We start from the raw sequence: 24220 nt of genomic DNA, 5'->3' as shown, positions 1-24220 counted from the left end.
TTCATAGCTCGGATCCTTTTGGAGCTGCCCTCAGCTCTGGGATTTACAGTGGGAGGACTTGGTTTCCTCTTGCCAGACGTCTGGGCTGACAATTTCAGCTCAGATACACTTTGTAAAGCCCTGTAGGAAGAGATATGTGCTGAATTAACAGCCTGTTGGGCAGATAAGGCTTGTGTTGCAGATAAATCTGTTTGGGAAATGCTTTTTTCTCTGTGTCCCCTTCTGGTATTTGTAACTGGGACAATGTAATAGTGGTGATCTCTGCTAGACCCTTCTGAACTTAGTCTGAAAGGAGATACAAACAAACCCAAGAAGTTATGGGAGAATAATGGGAATAAGGACAAGCTGCCTAAGCCTGTTGTGTGGCCTGATGGTTCCAGATCAGCCACCAGTGTTATTTCTTCTGAGCAGTTGTGTGTCCCAGCTCTTGCTGCTCTCCTAATGATCCCCTCCTCTGGTATCAGTGCAGTGAGGTGATTTGTGGAGGTCTTGGAGGGAAAGAAGCAGGTGGGAGCTTAAAGGGGAAGAATTTATCCACTTTGTGACCTAACATGAGTGGTTGGTATGTGTGGGCACGGGAAACACAACAATAAATCTGTGGCTCCATGAAGTCTTTGGTCCCTTCTGAAAGGCTGGGTGGTGCCAGCCTATTTTCCAGAGCAGAAAAATATTTCCTAGTTCTCTTCCTTGTGCTGTGGGTTTTATTCCCCATGTGAAAGGATGGTTTTCTTAAAGCATTTCTGCCATGGGGAGCATTTTGGGAGTGTGCAGCGAGGGTTTGCTGGAGCTGAAGCTCTGCTGCTCTGTTTTTTCCAGAAACATGCAACATGGCAGCAGCCATGGAAACTGAACAGCCGGGCCTGGAAATCTTTGAGACTGCGGGTCGTGAGGAGCAGGTCCCGAGGGAGGAGCAGCCAAAACTGGAACCTTTCTATGTAGAGAGGCATTCCTGGAGCCAGCTTCGGAAACTGCTCACAGACACACGGAAGTATCATGGATACATGATGGCAAAAGCCCCTCATGACTTCACCTTTGTGAAGAAAAATGACCCCGAAGGACCGCATTCCGATAGGATCTACTATCTGGGTGAGCTGGCTGTGGCAGTGTCACTGCAGGGCTCTCTGGGATTGACTGTTCCTGACAGCTGTTCCTGGCAGTTAAATCTAAAGGGATTCCATGCCACACTTGCTGGTCAGAAGTCATGATTGTGATTGTAATAGCTCATTAAAACTTGTGAGTTCATCTCCTGTGGGAGTGGCATGATTGGAGGTGACCCATTAGGCCTGGAAAAGAGCTGGGAAGTGTCCTTTGGGGCATGTTCCCAGGCTGGAAGCCTGTTCAGTCCCTTTTCTGTCACTCCAAGTCATACTCTCTCCAAAAGCTGTGCAGGAGCTTTATCTCCTTTCAGAGATAAAGAAGCCTTTGCAGAAAGGTTTATCTCTTTTCTCTTATTACAGCTGTTGGGTGGAGCCTTGTTCTCCTTCAAAGCTTTCTTCCAAAGCAGAGATTTTAAGTGTAATTTTGAAAGTCCTTTGTGCCTCAGCTACCGATGGAGCAGGTTTTCCAGGAATCCAGTGGGGAGTAAATAGCAGCATAGGTCAGGGGCAGCTTAAAGAGTAAATACTTTTCTCAACATTTTTGGTCTTAATAATAAAAAACTTCATGTAGTTTGTTCTTGGATTCAGTGCCTCACTTGTGCATTGTTTCACTAATTAATGTTCACTTGATAGAAGTGATTTGGCACCATAAGTGGTACTGTGAGCAACCCTCTGAGTGGTGTTTTGGAGCAGGCCTTGTGGTGGGGGAATGCTTTTGTCAGGACCTGCAGTAGCTGAACATAAATCCATGAAAACCCGGATTAGAGAGAGAAGCAATGGCTGAAGCAGAGGACTAAGAGTCAAAGCCATTTTCTAGCCCCAGTGCTTGCCACTTAGGCTGCTTGCTTAAGCTCAGGTTTGTGATTCACAGAGTCTTTGCATGTGCTGTGCAGTGACATAGTCAAAAAATTGCTTCTCTTTTTTTTTTTTTTTTTCACAAGATGGGGGTCATAATCCTTGGATAATGCTGAGTTCAAGCACATCATGCGTGGGTTGAAGTTGATTCCCCTAGGATGAGCTCTGCTTTCCCAAGTGCCACTTCCTGGCTTGGCCTTCCCTTGGAATACTCCTGGCTCTCTCTGGGCTGATCCTCATGTGTCTGGGCAGGAGCCTTCAGAAATCTGAATATCACTGAGGGAGAAGAGCAGGACAGGGATGCCTCCCTAAAGGTCACAGTCTGTGTATCCCAGACAGAGGGATTGGCACAAAAGCCCTCCTTGATTTATAAAGCTTATGGAGTAAAAGGGCAGTAAGAAGCACAGAGTGCTTTGAGCAGCATGGGGTAAGCCTGGGTGTCATTGTTCCCTGCCTTCTGTGCTCTGTGACTTGCACTTTTGTGAAGCAGGGAATTCCCAGAGTGAGGCTGCAGTGCAGAGACCATCAGTACTTCTGCTGGTAGGAAGGGCCTGGGAAACTGTTCCTGGGCATCCTTTGAGAGTGTTTGGGTTATTAACAGAAAGCTAATATACTTTTTTTTCATCTCATTTTCACAATAGCAATGTCTGGGGAGAACAGAGAGAACACGCTCTTCTACTCTGAAATTCCCAAAACCATAAACAAAGCTGCTGTCTTGCTGCTTTCCTGGAAGCCTCTTCTGGATCTTTTTCCGGTGGGTCCTGATTTCTTTCTTGCTTCAAGCATGTGGGATTTGGGGTTTTCATAGTGAAAATTTGAAGTTTATTGTCTTAGAAATCTAAAGATTCTCCTTGTACATGCAAGGCGTGCAGCCATCCCAAAATGAAGCACAGTTTTCTCCTCAGTGTTTAGAGTTCCATCCCCTCTGTGTGCTGGATGATTCCTTTGCTGGCAGAGATGACAGGTGCTAATTTGCATCAAGTCCTGTGCTGTGAGATCCTGGGGATTGCTGAAGGAGCCTGGAGCCTCCAATCACTTCCCTGCTGTCTTGCAGGAGAAGTGATGATTCCCCCAAGGATCAGTCAGTGGCTCCGTGACTCATGCTGGAGCAGAGGATCCCTTTCCCACTCACTGGGATGTGGATTCCCTTTTCCCTGCTGCGCATAGCAAGCCTGCACCATCCCATCCCATGCACCGCAGCAGGCTGGAGGAGGTGGGACAAACCCCACATGGAATGAGGTGGATTTTTCCCCGTGTTATTTCCCGGGGCTGTCAGCCAGACATGAAACTCCGGCTGTGCTCTCCTCCCACCAGACCAGTCTCTGCATGTTTGTGAAAGTGAGCAGAGCCTCTCCTGCTCGTTCTAGAAATAACAGACCCTCAGTCTGAGCTTTCTTATACCAAGCAGTACTGGGAATAATGCTGGCCTTGCTATGGTAGGAGTGGCTGTCAGTTTATATTTGTGTGGGATCTGATCGTGGCCTACAGCTACGAGTGCTGATGGCAGAGGCAAAGCAGGAGTGGGCTCCCAGCTGGCAGCAGGATTCTGGAGGAGGAGGATGTCTGCTCAGCCATCTGCTCCTGGAAGCAGGGTAAGGCTTGCAGAGCAGAGGTGTTGATTGGGCTTCTCTGCCTGTTTTCAGGCCATCCTGGACTATGGGATGTATTCCCGGGAAGAGGAGTTGCTGCGGGAGAGGAAGCGGATCGGCACCGTTGGGATTGCCTCCTATGATTACCACAGAGAGAGCGGCACCTTCCTGTTCCAGGCAGGGAGTGGGATTTATCATGTCAAAGATGGAGGCCCCCATGGATTCACCGTGAGTTTCCTCCTTTGGCTTGGAGTGAGAGCAAAGAGCAGATCAGCAGCAGTTATTGCCCTGGCACAGGAAGTGACCTTGATAACCCTGGAAACAGGGTTATCCACAGGGGTGTGTGTCCATGGTAGTAGATACTCAAATGCAGGGCTATAAGAAGTGGTAAAATTGTGGCAGCAGGGCATGACACCGGATTGTTTGATTTTTCATGACTAGCAGTGTCCATAAAAAGCAACAAAAGGCTCTGTGCCCTTTCATGGAGTCAGATGTCGCATCAGAGACAACTTTTGTCCCTGGGCTGCAGTTTCCAGGTCACTGTTCTGTGGTCAGTGCTGAATGTATTACACCATTTTTACACCATTTGACTGTACAACTTGCAGAACAAGCAGCCTTCACTCTGCTGAAGCTGGCCTTCAAAGCTGAAATTATTATTATTATTATTATTATTATTATTATTATTATTATTATTATTATTATTATTATTATTATTATTATTATTAAAGCCTGGTGTTTGTCTAACCCTGTTGTCAGGGGTAATTTACTGTATCTTGAGTTGCTTTTAGAGGACAAGGTTGCATGTTCTGCCGCCCTCTCTTAGGGTGCTGTTTTTAAGAGAGTGCCAGGCTTCTCTACACAAGCTCCCCTCTGTTTTGGGGCTGATCCTCAGCTCTGGGGAAAGAGGCCTGGTGGGACCATGGCAGAGGCACAATTTTCCCTATAAAATATCTGCACAGTATTTTTCTGTGTGTAAAGCGGATAGATTTCTCTCTAAACATGTATTAGAAGTCAGTGTCCCCACTGCTGTGGTCTTCTGAAATCCAGGTTACTCAGTGGTGTTCCTGTGTTATCATATCTTACTGTGTTTCTTTTTCTTTTTCATTCCAAATAGCAACAGCCTTTAAGACCCATTCTGGTAGAGACCAGTTGTCCAAATATCCGGATGGATCCCAAGCTTTGTCCAGCTGATCCAAATTGGATTGCATTTATCCATTGCAATGATATCTGGATATCTAATATAGAATCCAGGGAAGAAAGGAGGCTGACGTTTGTGCACAATGGTAATGCATCTTCAATTAAATCCCTCTACCTCCTCTGCACTTGTTCTTGCTAGACTGCATTGAGCAATGGCACTAAAGGTTCTTCTGAAATGGGGGCAATGGCCACTGTTTTCCACCTTGTTTATCACATTTATAGACTTCCTGTAGTGCAGATACTGTGGGATGATTCTTTTCCCTGCACTGTGCAATCTGGCAGAATGAGTTGTTTGTTGGATGCATATGGAAGGGCTCTTCTCCTGAAACACAGCACATTGCTTTTCACTGGAACAGCCTTTTTTGTGTGGAGGAGCTGTGGGTGGAATAGAGCTGGAGGAAAGTTTCTGTCAGTGAAATCAGGCTGCAGAGACTTTTAGAAACAATTTAGGCAGTTTCTGAATAGCACTGGGGCTTCTGCTTGCCCCTCATACTCAATAACTTAGGTTCTCACTTCTTACCCTCTTCAACTGTGTTTTAGGCATTTATCCTGGAAGAAAGAAAATGGGAAATTGTGGATAAAACACTTTTAAAATCAATTTAATTTTGTATTTAAATTATATAATTTAAATTTTAGTAAATTGAAATTTCCAACACTTCATAATAATGCTTTAGACTATTTAAATGCTAAATATTAAAATATTATGTAAGTACAGTAAAAATAAACTGTAGCAATGACTCCTTCTCAGATGATAATTATTTATGGAGTGCTGCTAAGTTACCTCCAGGGTAACAGGAAAAATATTGAAGCCCTATGGATATGTCATCCTGTTGAGATGTTATGTAAGTCTGTTAATTTTGGTTCGTACAGTGAACGAAATACTGATGCTTTCACTTTTCTGAATGTTTGTGTCTTCAGTTTCAGTCCTTCAGAAAGGTTTGAGGTTTTGATTTTCTTAAGTTGTAGTTCCAATTCACTGAACTCAGGTAGAGAGAACATTTTCTTTCCTTGCCTAATTGAGAGCCTGATTAGGTAGAAGTAAGAAGAGAGAATATCTTTCCTTTCCGAAAAGAAGCTGCCATGTCAGAGAGGATTAAATCCTCCCTAAATACATGAACAGAGAAGGCTGGAAGCAGAAAACAAATCTGCTGAGAAGTCAGATTTATTATCATGTACTTGTTCCCTGGGGGTGAACTTGGGCTGTGTTTGGGATAATGCAGAACTGGTTTGGTTCTGCAGCACATCATGAACTAATTCTTTGTGTCTTTTTTTAGAACTGGCCAATGTTGAGGAGGATCCAAAATCTGCTGGCGTGGCTACTTTTGTGCTGCAGGAGGAGTTTGACAGATACACTGGCTACTGGTGGTGCCCAAAGGCACAGCCCAGTAAGTGTGGGGATCCAGGGTGTCTGACAGGCCCTGTCCAGTGCAGAGCTCTCTCTTGCTCTTACCTTTATGCAATTCAGAAATTGTCTCCTTTGGAGCTGTCTATATCAGTGGGCAGGTTACAGGGGCTTTGTGAGCACTGGGGGGAGAGGCTCCCTTCTCACAACAGTGGTGGAAATTGTAGGAGTCTCAGTGTTTTGCTTAATGAAACATGAGTCACAGGCTTTATTGGGTTTTTCTTCATCCTTCCAATCAGCTCAGGCTCCTGAGAGAGTATTGATGCCTGCAATAACTGATAATTCTGTTCTGTAATTCTGTAATGTTAATTCATTTACAGCACTGGATGGGGGTAAAGTTCTTCAAATTCTTTATGAAGAAAACGATGAGTCAGAGGTAGAAATTATCCATGTCACATCACCCATGCTGGAGACAAGAAGAACAGATTCCTTCCGGTATCCCAAAACTGGTGAGACCCTGAACTTACACCCCTGTTTTATTCCATGTGCCTGACAGCAGTGACTCTACAAGCCTAGAGGAGAGAAGTGTTGAGTAGTCTTTGAATTGGTGTCTAGGTGGTGCAAATGTGTTTGGGGAAGCTGCTCTGGAGGCTGGGTGAGTCACTGGTGACTGTGCTGATACTGAGGGCTCTGGGTGTCAGGAGTTGGCAGGAACCCTCTCTCATTGTCACTGTTTGAGCCACTCTCTGGGATCCTGGACGACCTGAGTTGTTGAGGAGTTGATTGTCATTACAGCCCTGTGTTTCTGGGGCAACAGCTCCAGAATTACAGCCTTTTGGGGTTTTGGGAGGGTTTCTGTTTAGTTGCTGGCAATGCCCTGGCAGTTCAAGTTCTGGAGGACTCTGATCTCCAGGACTGCTCTTGGACTTTGAACGGCAAACCTATCCTGGTGCAGCCTGCCAGGAAAACCACCTGAGGTCACATTTGCACACAGGTGGGTGGTCCAGAGGCTTCAGCAGTGAAGGGCTGAGGGCAGGCTTGAAGTGGAGTGCCACTGGAAGCAGGGAAGTGGGATTTAAGCAGACCTGCTGAGGGCTGATTCACTGTCAGATGCTGGGCATGTTTGAACAGTTCAACCCTTTTGAGATGTCCCGCTGTCACAGCAGGACACATTGCGCAGGTTACAGTAGTTTGCTCTCTTTCCTCGCTCCTGAAATCTTCGTAATTGGCTGATGTTCTCAAGCTGCAGAATTCAGTCATATCTTGTCAATTCCCCAATTCACTGGAAAAGCTTTTCCTGATTTACTGCTTGTATCAAGGATAGAGGAAGGCTCAGTGTGAGGCTGGGAAGCAAGAGGTGACACCTTGTGGTTTTTTGGTGTTTGTGAATGCTCAGATTTCTGAGAGTATTTTGCCATGGCTCTATATAATGCAAAGAAAACAAGGTAACAAAAGCCCAAATGCCTCAAACAATATGTAGCTTTATTGTCATAATGGCATTGGTGATGGCAGTAGGTTTTTAGGTGTTTAGTTTTCACAGATGCTCTTTAGGACTGGATCACTTTCTATGTACCACCTTGGAATAGCAGCCAAACAGTGAACCAAAGCTTGCTCTGCTATCCCAGTCACTCCTGAGCATTTACATCCACCCTGCAAATGCATCCACCGACTGTGGGAGAGAGGACTCACTGGGACAGTAGTGTGACTCTTGATCTGTTTGCAGGATTACATCCTCTGGATCTCCCCACATTTGCAGTTTCTTTTTTCCCTGCCTGGTTCTGTGCTGTCTCTCAGACATGCAGGCTATTTGATCCAAGAGCATTCTGCTGTTTGCCTTTTCCAGTTCTGTATGAATAACACCACAATAATACACAGCAAACAATTGATGCCTGACTTAACATCTGTTTTTATAGGTACAGCAAATCCAAAGGTCACTTTCAAGATCTCTGAAGTGACAATCAATGCAGAAGGCAGAGTAAGTCTATGTTCTATTTGTTTGCCAAATACATTTAATTGCTGTGATTTTACTCTTTTTTTGTAAAATTCATTTTCCAGTTCAATACAGAGGAACTTTCCTGGTTGTGATGGCTTCCTGGCTTCTCTGGGGGCAGTGCCCTTGGCTCATCTCATGTGCAGATACTCAGTGTGCAGCAGTATTTCTCAAGGCTGTGCTTTTCTTCGCTACCTCTGGTGTGTAAGCTCAGCTGCAGAGCAGAGTGTTGTAGGTCTGGCTGGTTAGACCTTCTTATGTGATTTGTCTCTTGATTGGCTGCAGGTATTGGGAAAGTTGGATCGCAAATACAGTATGTCACCTTACAAAAGCATGAACATATGGGAAGAGATTGAACTTTGCTTTTGCCCTGGGATGTTTTAAACAGATGCAGAAATTTCCACAGCACAGACCTGTCCAAGATCTTTGGACAGATGGGAAATTAATCTTATCAAACAGATACATTAGCAGCCATAAATTACTGGAATTCTCCCAACTCTTGAGCTACTTCAGCCATCAGCAGTCACCTGCTGGGATAGTGATGCTGGTGTCAGCCAGTACAGGCAGGGAAACCCTTCAGGACCCTTTGGGTACAACTGGGACTTCTTCCCAAGCCCAGCAGGGACAGACTGCAGCGCTGCATTTCATGGATTAGAACCACATTGATAACTGGGTGTCATGCAGCATGTTCAGCATCTATCCATGCAAATCCTACAAAAGAGCTCGGTACAAATCACCTCCCCTTTACAGAGGGGATCTGAGAATTCAAATGAGTTGTGAGAGATGAATGATGGGTTTGTGAGCAGCATCCAGATTTCTCTGGTCCCAGCCCTGGCTGTCCTGGCAGTGTGCAGCTCTCCTGCTGTGCTGGGGTCTGGCTCCAGACGGGGTTCAGTCCCCTGTGGTGCAAAGGCTGACCAATCTAAATTGCATGAGCTGCACAGAGAAAGTCTTCTGTGTCCAGGCTCTTGTCGTGCATGAAAAACTGGTTGTGGGGGTTCATCTCAGTGTCACTGAATTGCTGCTTTGTCAACAGATTGCAGATGTTGTGGATAAAGAGCTAGTTCAGCCCTTCGAGATCCTCTTTGAAGGAGTAGAGTACATTGCTAGAGCTGGGTGGACGCCAGAAGGAAAATAGTGCGTATGTTAATCCTGTCTCTGCTCAGAGGGTTTGGGGTCATACAGTCAGAAGCAGATTGTAGTGGTCTCTGTCTTCTTCCAGCTTAAGCCTGCTTTCACTTTTACATTGCTACCAACTTGTTTGTGCAAAGGGGACCATTTTTCCAAAAGCCAAACCAGAGCCCTCCTTGTGTCTTTCTCTGCTCCCTGGCCCTACTGCTTTGGGTTTGGGCACTCGCAGCCTTTGGTGTGTGTGTCCTCTCAGCATCCCTGTGAGAGAGAGTGCAGTGCTATTATCCCCATTTTACAGATGGGGAACTGAAGCCCAGAGAGGTTAAGTGCCTTGCCATGGTCACGCAGGAAGTCTGTGGCTGAGGAGAGAAATGAGCCCAGGTCCCCCAGGCCCTAGGCTAGCGCCCTAACCACTGGACCATCCTTGCTGACCAGACTTACTGATCAGAAAACCTGCTGTAAGTGCTACTTACATTTGCATGTCATTTTAACCCTGTAGATGATGTAGTACAGTGTTTCTAACTCACCAGAAGCTTCTCCAAAAGGATATTTCACTGAAAGGGTTGTCCAGCCCTGGCGCAGGCTGCCCAGGACAGTGGTGGAATCACCATCCCTGGAGGGACTTTAAAGCTGTGTAGATGTGGCACTTGGGGACATGGTTAGTGGTGGGCTTGGCAGTGCTGGAGGAATGGTTGGACTCGATGATCTTAAGGGTCTTTTCCAACCCAGATGTTTCCATGGTTTTAGAGAAGTGCACTCCTCCAGGTTTTGAATCTAAGGATGGCTTTCACCTTTTTAATTTCTTTCCCATCCAAATCTGAAAGAAAATCCAGGGACACATTTGCTGTATTATCCTGCTTTTTGCAGAATTATTGTTGGAGCTACATATAAAGCCATCAGAATATGGCAGGGGCTGCTGCTAGTCCCTTTGGGTGCCGGTGTTATTCTCTGCCAGGTGTAGATCCAACAATAGTATTCTCACAAGGACCTTGAAATTTCAATTGAAATTTTTTTCTGCTTCATTATTCCCTCTGATTTTTCTTTTCTCTTTCTCCCTTGAAGCACAATTCAAATCGGGGAGAATAGCATGAGTTAAACTTTTGAACTTGCAGTGCTTATGCAATATTAAAATGAAATTAAATAGGTTCTTGTATTATGGAAGAGATTTGTTTATGTGGGTGAAATTTTGCACGTGACTTAATCTGCAATTGAATATTCTTGACTCCCTCAAAACACCTAGTGCTACTGAGTGTCTCTGGGATTTTCAGACCTGTGCCATACTCATGGTTGCATGTTATTTTCTCTAATATCTGTGTCCTCAACAGCATCTGGTCCATCCTGCTGGATCGCTCCCAAACTCGGCTTCAGATAGTCCTGATCCCTCCTGCATTATTCATCCCCACAGAAGATGATGCAATGGAAAGACAGAAACTTATTGATGCTGTACCAGATTCTGTTACACCTTTCATTATTTATGAAGAAACGACAGACATCTGGATAAATGTAAGAATTTGAATTTCAGCTTTCTCTGACAGTTTGTAGCATTTGAGCACTGTTGATGTTACTGTGCTGCCAAGGGGATTGATCCCATCTTGCAAGTTCTGTGCATATTCAATGCTTCCTGCTGTAAAAAACAGGATGCAGAGAACAGATTAGGGAGGTGAAAACAGACCTGCTGTGCTTGAGTTGATGCAGTACTCAGAGCCTGGAGCAGAGCCCAGGGCTCTGGGTGTTCCCAGGTAGCCCCTTCCCCAGTGTCACTGGCACTCTCCAGTTTCTTGGTGCCAATTGTTAGCACCAGCAGTGCCACCAGATGAAATATTCTCCAGGCAACAAACATGGATCAAGATGGCACTGGGTGAACAGTCCTGAGAGTCAGCTAACAGGCACTGAACCCCTCCTGAACTACATCTGGTCTAGTGGAACAGATGAAGGGTGTGATGTTCTGGGAGGTGAGCTGCAGGGCCTGTGCTGAGAGCAGTCATGGGTGTGCCTGGTCACTGCTGTAAACTGTGCCTCTCCTCACACTGCTGCACAGAAAGATGCTGTCTCTGCAGTGACATCCCGTTGGAGGCGTGCCTGGGAGCCTCAATCACTGACACATGGTTGCATCTTTCAGAGAGCATTTGCACAAAGCCTTCCAGTGAATGGTCACTATACTGCTCTCTTAGATACCACATTCTCTCCTTACTGTTTGGTTTCAGGATGGTGCAGTGAATTTCCCTTTCTCCATTATTTTTACTGTCTGAAATGGTTCTTGACTGGCAGCTCATACTGTGAAGAAAAATGCTCCCAAGTCCTCCAGAGATTGTCCCTTGCAGCAAGAGCTGGCATGTTGATGAGTGGGAAGATGATGTCAGCTCATCATTCTTTGAATAATCCTTCACTTGCAGGCAGCACAGGACAGAGGTCTGCAGAGCTGGACCCGCCTCTGTGTCTAAGCTAGAAGGGCAGGTGCAGAAAAACTGAATCAGTTTGGTGACCAGGATATAGAGTTAGACTGGCAGAAGGTTGGAGCTGCAGGGATGTGGCAATGGCTGCAGACCCCCCCTGGCCCCATGTGTGACTGGTTCTCCCAGTAAGGAACAGTGCTGCATCCATTTAGCCTGGACTGCGTGGTCTGTGTTGAGCAGCAGGAGGAACATATTTTGTGTGACTGCAGAGTCCTGCTGACAACAATAACCCACTGCTCTGTCTCCTCAGATCCACGATATCTTCCATGTGTTCCCTCAAAGCCACGAAGATGAGATAGAGTTCATCTTTGCCTCCGAGTGCAAGACGGGCTTCCGGCACCTGTACAAGGTGACGTCGGTTCTGAAGGAGAGCAAGTACAAACGGTCCTGTGGGAGCCTCCCTGCTCCGAGTAAGGGCAATTGTTCTGGGGCTTTAATTGGGCATTTGTTGCTGACCTGTGAGGAAATAAATGTCCTTCCAGCTGGCAGGAATTAGGGTCTTATTGGAAACTTCTGCTATTGTCCAGGAAAGCACTTCAGTGCACAGTCATTCCTCTGGAAATTGTACAGGGGTTATTCTGTTTTCAGCATGCCTTAGTTTTAACCCTGATCCTTCCTTATGGACTAGAAGGAAAAGTTTCCAAAAACCAGATGGGAAACAAGCTCCCTGTGATACTGTGAGACATAGTTGGCTTTTCCTCTTCACTGCTGGAACTTGGTCTTGCTCAGATGCAGGAAATTGCTGTGTGCAAAGCTCCCAGAGTGGTTTTTTCCACAGCATGTGTTCTTAAATTCACAGTTTCATGCTGTGATACTTAATTTACTTAGTATGTGTTGAAGGCACCTACTGACCTCTGTATGCACAAAAAATACACTTAATTTTACTAGAGGTCCTAGTTTCATGCAACTGTTGCGGGTCTTTTTCCCATATAGCATTATATCTTGGGCTGATTCGATTTCTCTAAATGCATCTGACTTCTTTTCCTTGCTAAACCTCCCTCATTCTAAGGGAAATAAAATCATCTTATTAAAGCAGGGTTCTTGCAAAATTCTCCATTTTTAACAACTCATATTTCCTTTGCCTGCCTATTATTCAGTATATTTCTATGCAAGTGACAAAATATTTTTAGTAATAAAAATCTCTGTACATTGGCTATTTGCAGGTGACTTTAAGTGCCTCATCAAAGAGGAGATAGCAATTACCAGTGGGGAATGGGAAGTGCTTGGCAGACATGGATCCAACGTAAGTCTTGCTCTTGCTTCATGGATATCCTGCCACACACACTGCAGGGAGATGGTTCCTTGGAGGGATCAGCATAAATCTATTAATCCAGTGTGGTTTTAGCCAAAATACACAGTACTTCTATTTTGTGTAACTTGTGAACTTGCAAAGGAGGGAGGGAATGGTCCCCAAACCACTGCTCTTCTAGCTCTGAGCTGGATGAATTCTTTGAGCATTTGAATCAAACTATCAGAGTTGCAGACAGTGAGAACAGTATTTTGGTTTATCCCTTGCAGATTGCTGGGCTCCAACTCAGCATTATGGAAGTGGGGCAGGAGGGACTGGGGGAGACTTTGAGGTGGTAGAACTGGATATTGAGGGATGTGCTGTTTGTTTTGTTCCTGGCAGATCTATGTGGATGAAGCCAAAAAGCTGGTGTACTTTCAAGGCACGAAAGATTCACCTCTGGAGCATCACCTGTACGTTGTTAACTACGAGAACCCCGGGGAGGTGAAGCGCCTGACGGAGCGCGGGTACTCGCACGCCTGCTGTGTCAGCCAGGTACCTGTGCCTGCCTGGGCTCAGCAGACAGGGCAGTGGTGATACATAATAAAAGCAGATTTTAGGGTTGTGCCCTCCTGTACGTTGTACAGTCAGTGTGTAAAACCACCCTGGAAACCAGAGTTGGCCTCCCGGTTCCATTGCTCTCCAGCTCACTTCAGGCAAAAGGAGCTGGGATGAATTGTTTGAAACTCTTTGAGCCTGACTCCCTGCCTGCAGTGGACTAGAGAGCAATCACCAGAGGAGATGAGCCTGAGCAGCATTGGCTGGAGTTCCAGGAATCCATCCATGGCCCAGAAGAAGGTGTGTGACAAGCTCCTCATGCCACTCTTTGATTTTCAGGTGTATCTTTGGGTTTGGACTGTAGTGTCTCAGAGGCAAAAGTGCTCAGATTTCTGGTTTAATTTGGCCCTTAAGCATCTTCTGAAAGATCTAAATGCAAAATAAATGATCACTTGCTTGTGGCTGTGCACTGAGGAGTCCAAGGTGTGTTCTTTTTCTCTCCAGGACTGTGACATGTTCATCAGCAAGTACAGTAATCAGAAGAACCCCCACTGTGTGTCACTGTACCGGCTGACAGGATCAGAAGATGATGCAGCTCATAGGACTAAGGAATTCTGGGCTACCATTTTAGATTCAGCAGGTAATGGCATGAGTGAGGAACAGGAAAAGGACAAGCAGGATCACAGGATGAAAGATATCCCAGTGTATGCTTGCTTGAGATTTGCTGTTGTGGCTGACCAGCCTTGTCTCTGAAACTCAGGCTTTTATGAGGAGTTCTGTGAAGTACAGAAGGGACATTTTCAGCTCAGCAACAAATGGATATAAACAGACCATGAAGGAATTTAGAGTGGAAATTACCAATTTTCTCCTGCCAGTTTTAGTTCAGGGAGGGATTTAAGTGCACTCACTTGCTCTGTGTGATGTGCCTGCTAAAGAGTGTGTTCCTGGGGAGGGAGGTGCACTTCTTAAATAGTGTGTGCTGCTGCCTACTTGTGTCTTCATGAGACAGCTCTTGGGCTGTAATCTTCCACTGGGTCTCTGTTGCCTTTCATTTCTCCTTACCTGAGGCATACTCCATGTCCTGTGCTTTCCATGTGTTAATGTAGGGAGTCCTAAGTGGGATTAGGAAGGGATGGGACATCTGTAATGGTTGTGTCAGGGGAGAAGAGTTACTGTCATTCACAGGAGAGCAGGGATGGCAATGTGATAGGGCTCAGAGAGCTCACCTGGGGCTGGGGCATTGCCAATCTCTGCCTGGATCCAGCTACACCCACTGGAAAGTGTGGGAGAGCTCCCCTGGGATTGCAGTGAGACTGGTGAGAGGACAGTGGTGCAGCAGAGCTGTGTTACTCATCCATTCCTGTTACAACCAGGCTCTCTGTTCCCTCCCATGGTAGGTCCTCTCCCCGATTACATTCCCCCTGAAGTGTTCTCCTTTGAGAGCTCCACGGGGTTCACACTGTATGGAATGATGTACAAACCCCACAACCTGCAGCCTGGGAAGAAGTACCCCACAGTGCTCTTCATCTATGGAGGCCCTCAGGTGAGTTGGTGAGCAGTGGGACGGGCTGGCAGGGATCACTCCACTGCTCTCCTGAGGAACACTTCCTGCTCTGTCCTGAGGGCAGCAGGTGACATTTTGCCTGTTTGGTGAGTGGGTGCTTGGCCAAAGGTGCTGTAAGGATTCATTGTTCCCAGGTCATGCATCCAGGCACTGCCACTTGTCTGAGGACAGGTATGGAGTAGCAGAGCTGGAACTGGGACAAAAGGGATTTAGGTAGTCCTTGTTCCCAGTTCTGTCTCACTGGACCTCAGCTGAGCTCTTCATAGCTGTGACGCAGAATGGCTTGTTTTACTGGGAGAGGAGTTTATTGCATAGCAGAGAGAGGGAATCCTGCAGTAGGGATCTTGAAAACATTGCATTATAAAATTGTTAAAAGCATTTAAAGGAAGGTAAATATAAATAAAACCTGAAATTTGATTAAGAGGTGACCTCTGGCTTCTGTGCTGCTCTTGTATTCCAGGTACAGCTGGTGAACAACCGGTTTAAAGGAATCAAGTACTTCCGACTGAACACCTTGGCCTCTTTAGGCTATGTTGTCGTTGTCATTGACAACAGGGGCTCCTGCCACCGAGGGCTGAAGTTTGAAGGAGCCTTTAAGTACAAAATGGTAAGTGGGCTCTGAGTCTGGCTCTGTTCTCAGCCAGAGATGGGTTTGAGTGCCAGTGTTACCAGTGCTGAAGGAGCCCAGCACTGCCTGTGTGACACTCCTGGGGTCTGGGGACAGGAAGTGTGTATAGGTGAGAGTTGAGGGAGGAAAGATGCTTGATGTGGGAAAGATAAAATGTCATGGTTTGAGGTTGTGAACCAGCTGCAGCCTAAGAGAGGGTGATTCATAATGAGGCTGTGTCTCCTCACAGATACAATTTGCAGCTCACATGAAGCAGGGCAGTTGTATTCTGAGCATGGATCACTCCTGAGTACCAAAGCTCTGAATGTGGTTACCTTGGGCAATCCTGAGAATGTAACTTTTGCCTGTAACTAGCAGAACTTTGTCTCTGCCCTGCCAGGGACAGATAGAAATCGATGACCAGGTGGAAGGGCTGCAGTATTTGGCATCACAGTACGACTTCATCGACTTGGAGCGTGTGGGCATCCACGGCTGGTCCTATGGAGGCTACCTCTCCCTAATGGCTTTAACACAGAGGTCAGATATCTTCAGGGTATGTTCATGCATTGAGTACTTACTCTGGTGGTGCAGACAGAATTTTTCTTTTAATAGTGTGACTTCCATGGGTGGTGACAGCACAAAAACCTTGGAGTTTGCTCTAGACAAGCTAAGAGACAGTGCAATGGCTGTTTCATTCAACACTCTTCTGTTTGGGTGACTTCAGAGGGAAGTTGCTTTTCTAGCAACTGTTGCACTGCTGAGCTTGCAATGACTTAGCTGTGCTCCTGTACCTCTCAGCTTATCTGTGCTGAAGGTACCTTGGGTAGTGTCAACTGCTGCCCACTTTGTGCCAGCTGAGCTCTTTGTGTTGTGAACCAGGTAAGGGAAATTATCCTGGTGAAAAACAACACCTCCTTCTCATCCTCTGTTTGGCCCTGAGAGAGTAGTTCCTTTGCAGACTGATCTATTTCCAGATCAAATTGCCCATGCTGCTGCATAGCAGTGTGTTCTGAAGCAGCCAGGAGGACAGCCTGGGGAGGGGAGAGGTACTGGAGAGAGGTTCTTGTGCCTGCCTGACTTTAGACAACTATAACAGCCAGACTGCCTTTTGGGTAGCGGTGTAGGAAGAGCTGGTTATTGAACAACTACAACAGCCCTTGAGATGTGTTTTGTTCTTTGTGGCTACTCTTGCTTTCTTTAAGTCCAACCTTAATATTTCTGGGACATTTAATAATTACTTGTCTCAATCCTTTAACAATTGTTGTATTTTTACCTTTACACCTGCCTTGCAAAAGCGTTTTAGCTGGTTTTGCAGTGGTTTTTTTTTCTGGGTATTTTTTTCCATAAGCCTCTCTGCAAGCTGGTGGTAGCCATGCAGGGTAGTTTGTGGAATCCTAGGGTAGTTTATGCATGTTTCTGTTAGACATGCAAATGGACCCAAACCCACAAAACCTCACAGAATGCACTTCCCTCAGCATCCCTTGCAGGGGATATGCTTAGAGTTGCTTCCAGTTTACCTGTAGGCTCTTCCTGGTTCTCAGCACACATGGATGGTAGCTGAGCTGTGCTGTGTGTGAGCTGGGCAGGGACAGCAGGATTGCTTTGCTCCTTCCACAGTTACAGTGGGATGGAGCCGTGGAAGGGAAGGACGTGGGCAGGTCAGGGGGCAGTGCTGACATTACCAGCTGAGGGGGCAGTGCTGCCATGCCCAGCTGAGGGGGCAGTGCTGCCATGCCCAGCTCAGGGGGCCATGCCCAGCTCAGGGGGCAGTGCTGTCATTCCCAGCTCAGGGGGCAGTGCTGCCATGCCCAGCTCAGGGGGCCATGCCCAGCTCAGGGGGCAGTGCTGACATTCCCCTCTCTGTGGCACTGGCAGGTGGCCATAGCTGGAGCCCCCGTCACGCTGTGGATTTTCTACGACACGGGCTACACGGAGCGCTACATGGGCCACCCAGAGCACAACGAGCAGGGCTACTACCTGGGATCCGTGGCCATGCAGGCTGAGAAGTTTCCTTCTGAGTGAGTTTCCTTCTGGCTCTTGTCTTCTTTTTCCTACCAGGAAAGTTCAAGCCCCATAGACACATTTTTTCTCCCTGTTCTTGGTATTTCTCTAATCACAAATGCTCACATTAAATAATATTTAAAAAAATAAAGAAACCAATACCCAACACTACTAAACTTAATACTCAAATGAACTTTTGCATAATTACAGACCATTTGCTGTAAGCCTTTTTATACTATATTTTATGTCTAAAGAAATGAAAAACATATCTTAAGTTTGATTAGCACTTTAGAGCTACATTAAGCTAAGCAAAAATTAGTTAATTGGGATGTTTTTCTATGTTCTGAGGCTGTCTCAGCAGAGCACGATGGGGCCATGGGCTTTCTTGCGGAAGAGTTGAAATCAGCAAGGTTTAAGGCCTCATATTGTCCAAGCTAGGAAGCATTGCTGAGAAATAAATAAGCTATTCAGATTAAATGTCTGTCTGTAATATGCATGTGCAGGAAGAACTTTCAGAGGAGGAAGGAGCAGGTTTGAGAAACGTGTCTATCCAGAGCAGTTTACAACTGTGAAATTACTGCTTTCAATGCAAATACTCTTTTCTGGGGAGTGTTTTTGTAGGGGTGTGTGTGGACTGTGAAATGAGTGGGATGATGTCTAGAACTGTTTGTCTCTTGCTTTCCCAGACCAAACCGCTTGCTGCTGCTACATGGATTCTTAGATGAGAACGTTCACTTTGCACACACCAGTATTTTGCTCAGCTTTTTGGTGAGAGCTGGGAAACCCTATGACCTACAGGTAAGGCCAGAACCAGGGTGGTAAAGGTAATAATGTGTGTGTCTTGGAGGAGTCCAGAATTGGAACTTGTACCGTGGCTGTGCTGGACACCTTGGAATTCTAGGAGTAAAATTGTAGCATTTGAGCCAAGCATTTTTTTTAATGTTAATATTTTATGAATTAACAAAAAGAAAAAATGGGCAAATAGGCAGTTAAGGCTGTTCCTGAGGAGATCTGCACCTGGAAGGCAGAGCAGCAGTGTTCATGAAGGGTTCTGCATTTAATTAAACCCTGGTGGCTCAGTGCAGGTGGAGGCCAGGGATCCAACACCACACTGCAGAAGTGGGAATGTGCTCTGGCCAGGAGCTGCCTCTGCTCAGCCAGGCTGATCCCCTCCAGCACAGCTGGATTCCAGTGGGTTCTCCTGAATTCAGACAGTGGAGGATGAGGTGTGTCAGTTCAGGTGCAGAGTTATTGCAGGGACATTCCATGGACATGTGCAGTGTGGCTCTGGGACTGATTTAGACATTGGCACCTTCAACTGGCGTGGATGTTCATGACTTTATTTTTCATTTCAGATCTACCCTCAGGAGAGACACAGCATCAGGGTGCCTGAGTCGGGCGAGCACTACGAGCTGCACCTGCTCTATTACCTGCAGGAGAACCTGGGCTCTCGCATTGCTGCCATGAAGGCCATGTGACTGACCTCAGAGCTCTGCTCCACAGCTGCTCTCCGGACAGGGAGGTGTAGCAAGCTAGAGAGAGTAGAATGGAACGTTGCTTTCTGGTGCCTGCCACACATACACACCCTCACAGACACTTTTTTAAAAGTCAATTTGGTGCCATACGGGAAATTAAAGTACGCTGATCTAATAACTTTAGTTATTAAACTTTAGGTTTAAGCTGTAAATAAAATCCAATGTCTGTGGTATAATACAGTACCATGGGTGTTCTCTTGGGGGACGAGCTGAAACTGAAAATAACGTACTTCTATAGCACCAGATCTTCACTTTTTAGAAGAATTATGGCATAATTGATGTATTTTTACAGTGTGTTCCTTGGTATCTTATTACATTATACTGGATGATCTACTCACTACACAGCAAGAATTTACCTGAATGGTTACAACTTTTATTAATTTTAAATGCTATCATATAGCTTTTATGCTTTGTGAAAAGGGATGTGTCTCACTCCTTAGAAGGTGGTCACAAGTTGGACATATCCCCTGTCTAGATGTTAAGTGTTTTTTAAGAAGAAAGACTTTTAAGCTGCCTCTTAACATATTTAAAGTTTGGATTTAGATCAGTTGATGCCAGGTTCTTTGATTCCTTCTCCCGTAGGATAAATAATTCTCTTTTCTTCCAGCAGCTTGAGAACCTATCCTGATTGTACTTGATTTCAGTGGAGAAGTGAATTGATACTTTACTGTGATATGGGCATAACAATCTTTTATTCTGAGGTGCAAACTAACTTAAGCTAAAAATCAGAAACTGTAAACTTTCAAACAAGCTTCAAAGTGCATCCTGTTGAGATGTTTCCCTGATGTTCACTCTGGAGCTGGGTTTGCAATACTCCTTCCTCACCCTTACATCAGCATGATATGTATGCATCCTGTTACAATGTAGAAATTCAATACTCTTATTCCAGGGTCTGCAGAGTATGTGTGGGGAGACCTTACATGTGAGGCAATATGAGCTGTTCTGTTGACCTTCCTCATGTATGAGGGGCTATTTCCCAGGCTCATGCCCTGTCCAGTCCCCTGTTCCTGGGTCCTTTCTAGCACTACTGTGCATGATGATGATGATGCTGTCTTTGAGAACCCTTTTCTGTACAGCTTCAGGTAACCCTCAAGGAATTGCAGTCCCAGTTGTGTTTTTGCTACTGAGGTTTTAACTAAGCAGCAGGCTTGGCTGAAAAGCATAAGAGTGTGAAGGCACTTTTAACTGGCAACAGGTAATTTAGGCTAGAAATCCATAGAAAATTTTTTTCTTTAATCCAGAAAATTCTCCCTTTGGGACTTGCCTCTGAGACTCTGATAAGTTTTAATGGTTTTCTTAGAAACCCAAGAACTTCCTTTTCTTTCTGTTTTGGTCCTAGAGAGAAGCAGAGCATGATTTTCTTTTCATCTGCTGAAAATCTGGAATCGGTCTTTACGCTCTTAGAACCCCACATGTTGTAACCTTGTACTTTCCTGGATTTTGTACTTGATCCCAGAACTCTGGGCTTTAGCAGAGTCTGGCTGTATCGGATCAAACTGCATGGTTTTCAGTTAAACCGAGGGGAGCTGGGGCGGTTGCACGGCTGTAAAAACCGTGTGTGAGAACAGGATCTGGTTTTTGGGATGCACAAAGGAGCCAAAGACAACAGGCTGCAGGGAGCTTCCTTTGCAGTGGGGAGCCTTGGTTCGGCTGCTTGCTGGTTTTCAGATTTAAACCACCATTAGCAAGTCAATAACGGGTTGATTTTGGGAAAGGAGGCAGAGAAGGAGCCCAGCTCCAGGAATGTCTTCTCTTGATGTCTTCTCTTAGCGGTTCATTGTGGCTGAAGCAAGGGCAGCGTCCCTGAGGAGTGTTACAGTCAGCACCGAGAGAGAGGAGCACAGGTGCAACACAACAGTGGGTAAAGACAAAAATAAGCTGTTCCTCTGGAATTCCATTGTGTTCCCAACGTGTTTATGCTGTATTATATATACATATATCTATATCTGTTCATATATACATATATGTATAAAATTACCCATGGATAGTATTCACCTTTTCCAAGGTTGTTTATATTTTGTTCAATATTAAATTAACTTGCTTTTTTGGGATCTTTTTGTTCTTTTTCTAGAGGTGATTACCCTTGAATGTAAATGTATATTATTTTTAAGATGAAATTGATCCTTTTGTTTAAAAAACAGAACAAAAATGGCCTTCATCAAACAGTGCTTTTTTGGGGGACTGAAGAACTAAACATTGCGTGAGTAAACTGGGCTGGATTTGGATTTGAGGCAGGATGTGATTATAAGTGCTGACATAGAATTTTTAATAATGCATCCTTCCAATGTTTAAATATATACATCAAAAAGCTATTAAAGTACAATATACTGTAACTGCTCTGTTTTGCAACATAAATTATGGATTCTTTCTTTCCTACCATTTTCTTTTCTTTTTACTGTAGTTAAGCACTTTAAGACCCCGTGCTCTCTTATCCTGTGGAAGTGCTGGAAGGATTTATCACCAGAGTTTTGTAGTTCTTGCAAAAGAGGTGCCTTAGATGAAGTCTGATTCCAGCTAAATTCCCAGTGGAGAAAGGCCCCGTTGTATCGAGACTGCAGAGGTAGGAAGGTGTTAGTGCTGAGGGACTTTGCATCCTTATTTTTGGGGGGAGTGGTATTCCTGCACCTCATATCGGGAAGTGTTGGCCTGGCCTAGGAGCAGGACAAGGCTGTACCGTACAGTCCTGGAGATGGGAATGTCACTGAGGTTTCCAATCTGTTTGGTATTTGGGATTGTACTTCATCACTTCCTGCATGTTAAAAAATCTCTTGGTTAACGTGAGTTTTAAGCAGAACTGATGAGATCCTGGGGGAGCAAATGCAAGGGAGGTTGTGGAGCAAAAAGCTGTGAGGAGGAGCCTTTGCTGTGGCTCCCAAAGCAGAGGTTGCTGTGTGCCTGTGGAGGCCCCTCTGCCTTCCAGAGGCTCTGTGTCTGCCCTGCTCTGAGCAGAAGCAGGACTGAGCCTTCCTTGCATGGTGGATATTTAGTGTCACAGGTGTCTTTGAGATGAATGTTTTCATATGTTTAAGAACATATATGAAATATGGGGATCTGAGTGCTGAGATGCTGAAGCTGTGGCGTGTTGGTGCAGGCAGTTTCCTGTCTTTTGAGGTGCTTGGGTTTGGTTGTGTTTGTTCCTGGTGAAAGCACGTTCTTTCACCCCATTTTAGTGCAGCTTCCAGTGATGCCTTGTTAGTGTGGGATGTGCAAAGCTGTTGGGTTTCACCCCCACCTCCTTTTGTTCTCAATGATCTCTTTTTATTCAGAACACAGTAAAATTAGTATCTACCCAGAACTGCGTAATTTTTACAAATTCAATGGAAAAATGAGCTCAAAGCACCAAGCAAAGCTTTGAAAATAACTAACTTCATTGTATTAGAATGGAAAGTGCATTCCCTACTTACTAGTGGCATTTGGAAATAGGCTATGGAAAAACTTTCTGAGTGGGATAGTGTAGTAATGCTTTAACCCTGGAGAATCTGTGCCTGAACCTGGGTAGGAAATTATGGAGAATTCTCACACTCCAAGTTCCAACCCATATTCCCTGCCAGGAGAAGTGGGTTGTGCTCCTGCTGTATGTGTCTGTGTATCTGGCTGTCCTGGTGCTGCTGTGACACCCAACCCTGCCCAGGCAATGACAGAGTTTGAGTAAGGGAAACATTGGCCAGGTGAGGGCCCTGCCTTGGGCTGCCTGTTTCCTTGAGTGCCAGAACCCCACAGAGACTTTCCATGTGCCCCTGTGGAAGGGGCAGAGAGCTCTTCCTGCGGATTTTCCTTGGCTGTTCTGCACAGTAGAAGTTCAGGTGTTTAATTTGAGAACATGAAGTGCCTGCTGTTTGTGTTAACAGAATTGCATGTCTCACTCCAGTGGGTTTATTGGGCTCCCTCCCTCCCCTCCCGAGCTCCATGGCTTTTAATCATGTAAAGTGGAGACATTAGTTTTGCTGCGTTTTATTACAAAACCTTTGTTGCAATAAAGATGCTGCTAAATAAATTGAATTAAATGTTGGGTTTTTTTCCACCCTATTTTCAGCTGTCTCTCTCCTTGATTTAGGAGAGTTGTGTGTAATTAAATCTGTGCCCTGGTTGTGCTTTGGAAAGCAGCAGTGATGTGTGTTTGATGCACGTCGGGTGTTCCACAAAAGCATCTGCCATGGTTCCTGTCCCTTGTGGTTTGTGAGATGGATACCATCAGAAGGATCAGGCGTTTCCTTGGCACAGCCGTGTTCCCTCTCCTGTGTTTCCATGTGAATGCTGGTCACAGCCCTCGGCAGCCACCAGCCGGAGCTGTCGCACCGGGGACTGCAGGCGCAGCCTCGCCGAGGTGGGACAAGTGCCACGGGGAGGAGGTGGCCCCAGTGCCCCGGCAGAGGAACCTGTGTGACTGGAATGAGCAGTGCAGGAGAAGAGATGGCCCTTCGTGCAGTCACCTTGTGCTCAGCCTCCTGTTTGTGTCTCTGAGCAGAATGGGTTTTGCAGGCACCCCAGTTCCATGTAGTGCTATCCCAGAAGGTCAGGGGGTGGCTCAAGGCAGATAAAATTCATGTTTTCATTCGTTCCTGGTTTTTCACCCACAGAGAAGCACCCCCTGTTCCGGAGGAGGGGGCAAGCACTGGCTTGTGCTCTGCCCCATTCCTATATAAGGTTCCCAGTTTGCAATCCTTAGTGTGCATCCGTGAAAGCTTCTGAAGTGTGAGGGGAAGGAGTGAAGATTTAGCAAAGTTCTTTCAGGCTAAAGGCGTGGTATATTTTTAGTGTTTAGTGCTGGTCTGGGAGCGGACAGCAGGAAAATCTTTCCTGTTGTAATTGTAATCTGAGCACAATTAACCCTCCTGTTATCTTATGGGATTAATAACAAAACTGCAAATGGCAGCTGGGAATAAAGGGCTGTGTTTTCCTCCCCAGCATCAAGTCTTTTCTCAGGATAATAATTTTCCAGACTGCTCCTGCCAAACAGACCTATGGAGAACCAGTGCTGGTTCTGTTGAGTTCCTCAGCACTGGCACACACCACTGGACTGGCCCTACGTGGCTGCACATTTCCAAAATCAGGATTTCCTCTTGTAAAAGCAAA

At 45.8% G+C, this 24220-nt stretch overlaps 1 protein-coding gene across 2 annotated transcripts; it reads left to right on the top strand.

The window, feature by feature from the left end:
- The first annotated feature begins 827 nt into the window (after window positions 1-827).
- Window positions 828-23087, top strand: DPP8 (dipeptidyl peptidase 8). Of its 2 annotated transcripts, XM_058811810.1 has the most exons (19): window positions 828-1086; window positions 2594-2706; window positions 3596-3769; window positions 4656-4824; window positions 6013-6123; window positions 6461-6589; window positions 7994-8055; window positions 9107-9207; window positions 10527-10704; window positions 11905-12064; window positions 12818-12897; window positions 13285-13437; window positions 13945-14080; window positions 14838-14983; window positions 15465-15611; window positions 16012-16164; window positions 17487-17629; window positions 18299-18410; window positions 18968-23087. In XM_058811810.1, the coding sequence occupies exons 1-19, from the start codon at window positions 828-830 to the stop codon at window positions 19088-19090; spliced, it is 2649 nt and encodes an 882-aa protein (XP_058667793.1). In that variant the 3' UTR covers window positions 19091-23087. The 2 variants fall into 2 exon arrangements, with proteins under 2 accessions (XP_058667793.1, XP_058667794.1); XM_058811811.1 differs by lacking the exon at window positions 16012-16164.
- The last annotated feature ends 1133 nt before the right edge of the window (window positions 23088-24220 follow it).

Source organism: Ammospiza caudacuta, chromosome 10 (genome assembly GCF_027887145.1).
Source record: "Ammospiza caudacuta isolate bAmmCau1 chromosome 10, bAmmCau1.pri, whole genome shotgun sequence".
Classification (NCBI taxonomy): Eukaryota; Metazoa; Chordata; class Aves; order Passeriformes; family Passerellidae; genus Ammospiza; species Ammospiza caudacuta.
This window is presented reverse-complemented; position numbering and strand designations above follow the sequence as displayed.

Excerpts from the sequence above, each read along its gene's own strand:
- DPP8 (XM_058811810.1), top strand. The coding sequence starts at position 828 with ATGGCAGCAGCCATGGAAACTGAACAGCCGGGCCTGGAAATCTTTGAG. Across the intron at positions 3,770-4,655 it reads GAGGCCCCCATGGATTCACC|CAACAGCCTTTAAGACCCAT; the intron begins GTGAGTTTCCTC and ends CATTCCAAATAG. Across the intron at positions 17,630-18,298 it reads GCTGAGAAGTTTCCTTCTGA|ACCAAACCGCTTGCTGCTGC; the intron begins GTGAGTTTCCTT and ends TTGCTTTCCCAG.